Raw genomic sequence first — 6,383 nt, 5'->3', positions numbered from 1 at the left:
TTATATGTGCAAAATTTCGGCCAAATCTTAAGAAGATTACTGGAAATGTCTACTAAGATAGCTACTTTTTTCTTCAACGTCCTCAATCCAAAGAAATACCAACGTTTCCGCCTCACTCCCAACTACTAGTTGATTTCCACCTCGGCTCACTATCGACTTCTTTTCTTTAGACAGACAGAAAGGTTGGGCTACATATAGATGAACTACTACTACTACTACTATCATGAGGCGAAAAATGGACGGTCAACCACAATGGTGCCCATCAGGTAATTTGAGAAAAGTGTAGCGTGTTTTCCATTGAGGGTTGGTCCAGCAGTGCTAAACGCACGCTTGACTGCGCAAGCAGATCCTGGATGTCGGTAGTGCAGTGTCTATCTATCGCTTCGTGAGATACTTGTTACTCCCATGGGCCATCAATACCTAGACACACGAACTTCGATTTCACACCGCCGTCTCCACAGCATTGTCCAGTTGCTAAGTCGCACGGAGACCTGGCATTGTGTATCGGAAATAAGGATGTGGGATGCACGCGCCTGGATAACTTGAACGAGTACGCACGCGCACGCACACGAGTGTGTTCGACACCGGACAGCCAGAGACACGCATAAATATGGGCGCACCAGCGAATATCTACATTCTTATTGGTCAATTTCGCCGGGTTTTGTCTGGCACACGATCTCCACTGACGAGTCGCCCGTGCTCGGTACGCCACAGCAACCACCAGTTTGCCATCTTCACACGCACGCAGTTGTCGCCTGTGACCTTATCCGTCTATTCTGCACATGGATGCGAAACACGTGAATGTTCAGTTCCGTGATATGTTGTGATCAAGTGCTGGATTTAACATGTTTTTTCACGTTCTGATTGTCCAATTTGTGATGCCTCCAGGATGGAAAACACTAACAATTCTAATTCCGACAGCAGACCAAAAGACTCTGACAGTAAAGCGAAACCGGAAGCAACGACGGCAGCGATGCGATTTCGCAGTGTTCGTCAGGCTATTGTGGCTCGTCTTCATGAACTGGAGGCAGAAAATAAGCGGCTTACCAGGGAGAAGACTAGCTTGGAGCATCAACTGCTGCATGTGTTAGAACGGTTAGGCACTGGAGAGTACTCGGGTGGAGAGGGAAGAGTCAGCGCAATGGATCGTGAAGAGGTGCGCATGCTAATTTCAACGACAATCGACAAGCTAGATGCCAAAATTACAAAGCCAGATTGGATTGGCACCACAGGTGTTGCGCCACTGGCTGAACCGGACTACTCTGGATTGCGCGGAAGTCTTGCTGAATCTGCCATTCCAAGCGCGTTCGAGTACTCCAGTCTGTCAGATGCGTACGAAGAAATCTGCCTCCAGAAAGATCTTGTACGGAAAATGATTACTTCAGAATCCAGTAGTCCATCGTGTGACCTGCAAACCAAGCCAGACCGAGACCACATTAGTGGACCATTGCCAAGCTCATCTAAAACCAGTCCGCAGGCCCCCTTTGCCATGACACAAACTATTCCGACGATGAAGAGCAGTGGGGATTTGGCTACTTTTTCGACCTCGTCTAGAGTAGTGGATCAGTACGTTTTCAATATTGACGATAAGTCTAAAGAAGAATCGCAGTCGTGTGTGGGCGCGAAACAGAGAGTTAAGGGAGAAGTCGATTTTGCATCGCCTATTTCTATCCGTCCCAGTGCTTTTCACCGCATTGACGCAAAGATCAAAGTTCCACAGTGGCTGACACAAATGCATGAGGGTTCCAACTTAGACGTACTGAATGCAGCGCTAAGAAAGGATGGTTATGACAGTGAATCGACCCAAACGAGTTTGGGTTCATGCTCAATATTTTCGCCCTCTTCCTCGTCTAGTTCAGGATCCCCAACGCGCAGTCCTGTACCTACAAAGCCCTCGCTTGGAGCTAATAAACAGAATTTTTCCTCCATGCCTTCGTCGCCCGTCGGTCCAACCTCACGAGCTGGAAGATACCGAGAGTTGTCTGTTGGCGAGGCTGCGAGGTGTTTAGATGATAGGAAAAAGCAGGAACCACCCCTTCAGCGACGCCGAACTTCATCCTCGTTTCATGCCTTAAGGGCAGAATATACAAAACCTAAAAGCAGAGAAGAGCTAATCATGATAATGCGGCGAATGTATGGTCTTCCGACAGATAGAAAAGTTGGTGAGCCATCGGATGACGTGACACAACGCGAGTGTACCGTTCCAGTTGGTGGCCCACCAAAAGTTAAAATTTCCAGACGGCAAATGAAACAACCAACACATGTAGAGGAGTACAGTGACACGACTAGTACAAACAGTCAGAATGTTCAGCCTGAATTCAGAGGACTACCTATTCACCGGTATGCAACTTCACAACGCGGTATGGATTTCGACAGATCAACGCTGTTCAGTAGGCAGCAAGTAAAACCGGTTCCCCATGGAATCCAATCGGCTGAAACTACTCGGCGACAAGAATTCCGTAAAATTTCACCAAAGCACTACACTCCGGTCTACGACACAAGGAAATTGCAAGTTTCCAATGGACAGCCGGTGCGCATCGGTTCGTCTTCCGATTTCCTACGAAGTCCAATGCAGTTTGGCCAGTTCTTTCCTACAGACAGGCAAGTTTTATTCGAATCAAGAGATTTCCCGATCCTCACCTGCCTCATGCGACCAATTGTTGGTCTGGATGCATTTACTCGCACTCAGGGCCAGCTATCACTTTTTCAACGAATTCAACCTCCGTTCCCATCCCCCACACCTATTCTAAATTCCTTCGGGGTGGCAAATCACTCGCACGAGTCCAGTGATTTGACGTCTGAACTGAGCACACAAGCCCAACCTGTACGACCGTCCCACAAGAAATTCACGAAAATCGAGAAACTGGAAATTTCCGATGGCTCAGCAACAAAATCCGCAGCGGAAATAGCAGTAGCAACGACAAGGTTAGGTGAATCTTCGCTGATCGAAGCGGCCCAAGCACCTGAAAGTCAGGTAATTTGCTCAAACGGTGATGTAAGCAGTTTTGAGGCGGTTTTATTCCGATTAAGTAATCGCGTAAAAATATGGCGCCGCTATCGAGCCGAGTTAACATCTTCCAGCCTCTTGTTGCACGCCTCTGAACCACCTCATCTGCAACCTCCAAAGCGATGTATTCCCCTTGGGGAAATTAAAATCGTGCGGAAACCACACAATCTGTCCACTTCGTTCACTACCATTCTCACAGCTCCGACGAAAATAGAGTATGATGGTACTTCAAAATACTGCCTGGGAAGTGTTCCGGTGACTCGCAAGTTCTCAGCTGGACCAAATGATTCCACCAGTAGGACAAATTATGGACATTTCGAGCTTCTTTTGAATAGTGGAAAGTCACATCGTTTACGAGGCACAAACCCAGAAGAAACTGACATTTGGTTGAGACACATAAAACGACGAATACGAGCCCATCGGGCGAAGGAAATTGTACAGCAGTGTAGCGCACAACTGGTGATGCAAGGCTGGGTGCGGCGCGTGAAGGGAGGTGAAATGACTTGGGTTTGGTGTAGGTTAATGGGACAGTATTTGGTATACTCTCCTGGGCCGGAATCCAGTATACCGACCGGCTTTAAATCACTTGATGGTACCCAGGTTCGTACAATGCATTCTTGTTCTCCAAGAGTTACCTTGCCGCAAACAATAACCGCTCAATGTTCCATAGCCAATTCAACTGGTATGCAAGTGCAACTTACAACCAGTTCAGACTCGGATACGTTGGCGAATGGGGATTCTGAGATGCAACGACGAACGATCGCTTTGTGGACTGATCGGACCGATCCAGTTTACCTGATCTGCCGGACCGACGAAGAATATGAACAATGGAAGGATCATCTGCACAGGGCTTGTAAAAAACCACTGGACATTACCGCTGACGTCAGAATAAACCCTGATCTGGTGGGTATCAGACTACGAGAACAGTGGCGCTTTTTGGTGAAAGTGGACCACGCCACAGATCCCTACCACACAGACAGGCTGATCAAAGTTCCGATTTCAAAGACAACCGAAACCAACCAAGCTGAGTTATGTACGCAAATGATAATGTGTTTGTTAGCTTTATCTTATCCCCAAATGGTATTTGGAAACTATTCGGAGTCGGATTCCAGGTTACCCTCTGCGAACATTCTCGGAACTTCACAATGGCTGGAAATCAAATATACAATTGTCAAGTTTTTGAGTAATTTGGGCTTAACGACCCCAGAATTAAAGGACGAATTATTTCTGCAGGTGATCAAACAGGCAACGCTCTCTGAGACTCAAGAAAAAAGATTGCTAAGACGGCAGTTTCCGCAGCGTTCCAGGAGGACAATACGAACGCTCCCCTGGTTTTGTGTTGGGCAACGTAGTCCAAGAGGAAGAACGACGAGCAGTGGCAGTGTTACACTGGTGGGTGGACACCAACCTGGAAACGATTTACAGGACTCTCCTCACAATGTGTTGGTCGCAAGTCGAGAAGTGCCCGTGAGCGAATTCATAAACCGCCTGAGTCAGGAAGCAAGTTTGGCATTTCCGGTTCCAGCCAATCTGAGTTCAAGCCGACCCGAAGGATGGTGGCCTGTTGTTGCAGTTTGGGAATTCCTGTGCCTCATTCTACCCGTATTTCTTCCATCGACGCCTGTGCTCTATTGCCTGGAATTACTTATCACTATTTATTGTCAGAAAGGTTCACTGACACGGACTGGACATCCGGATGAAGGGATTTACGCCGAACTATCCAGGTACGCAGCCTTTTGCAAGGAGGCACTAAAACAGACAATAATACATGGTGGACGGTATGAAGTTCCTTCGGCACTGGAGGTGGCATCGATTTCTATTCGAAATCCTTACACGCACACTTACCCATTCAGTCTACCGATACATGTGCCAAACGGGAATGTTTACGAGGTTGTTAGTTTCAACGGTGGCTCTGAATTCCGCATTGTCATCGAACAAATGACCTTGAAACTTACATTACCTTCATCGAAACAACAATCGGCCTGTGTGTTTGGGATATATTTACGCCTTACTGGAGTGGGTAAACCTACACGTTACATCTATTTGCGACCAGAGTGGAAAATGTGTGATGTCTTATCCTTATACGAAAGAGCCATAATTAGTAACCGGGAGGAGCGTAACGTGAAAGTTCCACTGGAAGATGCAACAGCGGAATTCGTATTTCGTATTCAAGCGTTTTCGTGGAAGAAACTTAAGAAATTGGAGGTTGCAGATGTGAAGCCTGTGATAAGTTTGCTTACGCATCAATTGCATGAAGATTTTCTTCTTGGATCCTACCCTGTCATACCAAATGGAGCTGAGATGCTAGACATGGCAGCATTGCTCTGTCGAGCCAATCATTTCGACTACACGGAACTACAAAATCGTCGCGAAGCAAACCTCAGTCAAATTATTCGCAGCTATTTTCCTATTAAATGGGTTGAGGAAATTGCAAAGGATGGTCGATCAATAATCCAACTAAAGCTAATCCTTTTGGATCGATGGTCTTCAATCAGTAGAACATTTGGAGATTTTGAAAAAGCTTATGTAAACGAGATGCGCATTTCCAAAGGTAACGATCAGGACAAGTCAAATAAGACAAAAGAAGAAACGCTCTTCTGTATTGCGAAAATTCGGGCGTGTTTCGCTTATCTTCGTCTGTTGCGCCGTCTCCTACCCGAACGCTTTGCTACCACCATTTTTCCGGCAAATGCATCCAACCTTCCTGGTCGTGTGGAAACGGATTTAGTTTGGTTGGTTCCACAAGAGAGTCAGCTGAATGTTCTAACTGTCTGCCCTGCTGCACAACCCTTCAACATGTATCCAAGAATGTTTTGCACGAATTCTATAAGCTACAACTCCGTCTTGTCTTTTGGTGGGCAGAGAGATGGCGCATTTTACCTGGTTTATTCCGAGCAGACGAGCACAAAAAATTGGCGGAAATCAAGCAAGGGACAAGAATTTTTATATGCCACTGGACGGATGGAACATCTACCAGGAGCAGCCAGTGACAGCGTGGCTTCTCGGACAAGATGCAGAAATTTCCAACCCTCGGCAGTGTCGGCAGCAGTGAATCATTCAAAGCAAGGAAACATACGAAAAGTAAGATTCTATTTAACAGATTTGAACTCAGTTATGGAGCTTTCAGATACGCTGGCATATTTTATCAACCTGGTTTCCTAATGTATGGAGAATAACAGAGTCGATTAGCATTATAAATTTCAAAGACCTCGGTACATTTCCGATTCGATGCGCCAATAAATCCACCTCGTCTTTCCTTTATTCCAACACGAATAATCAATTGTTACAATTACCGGGAAATATTTTCGCTTTCCAGGTACGATAGGCTTTTAAACAATTTTGTGATAGGTTCTTTTCATGTGACCTGTACAGGCTT

General features: G+C 46.3%; 1 protein-coding gene across 1 annotated transcript; it reads left to right on the top strand.

Annotated features, from left to right (window-relative positions):
* Positions 1-889: 889 nt before the first annotated feature.
* On the top strand, positions 890-6,169 carry T265_07550 (hypothetical protein; the record flags this gene model as incomplete). The annotated part of the gene is made up of 1 exon (XM_009173100.1): positions 890-6,169. One exon carries the CDS (start codon positions 890-892, stop codon positions 6,167-6,169), a length of 5,280 nt encoding a protein of 1,759 aa, XP_009171364.1.
* Positions 6,170-6,383: the final 214 nt, after the last annotated feature.

This window comes from Opisthorchis viverrini (assembly GCF_000715545.1).
Source record: "Opisthorchis viverrini unplaced genomic scaffold opera_v5_174, whole genome shotgun sequence".
Taxonomy (NCBI): domain Eukaryota; kingdom Metazoa; phylum Platyhelminthes; class Trematoda; order Opisthorchiida; family Opisthorchiidae; genus Opisthorchis; species Opisthorchis viverrini.
This window is presented reverse-complemented; position numbering and strand designations above follow the sequence as displayed.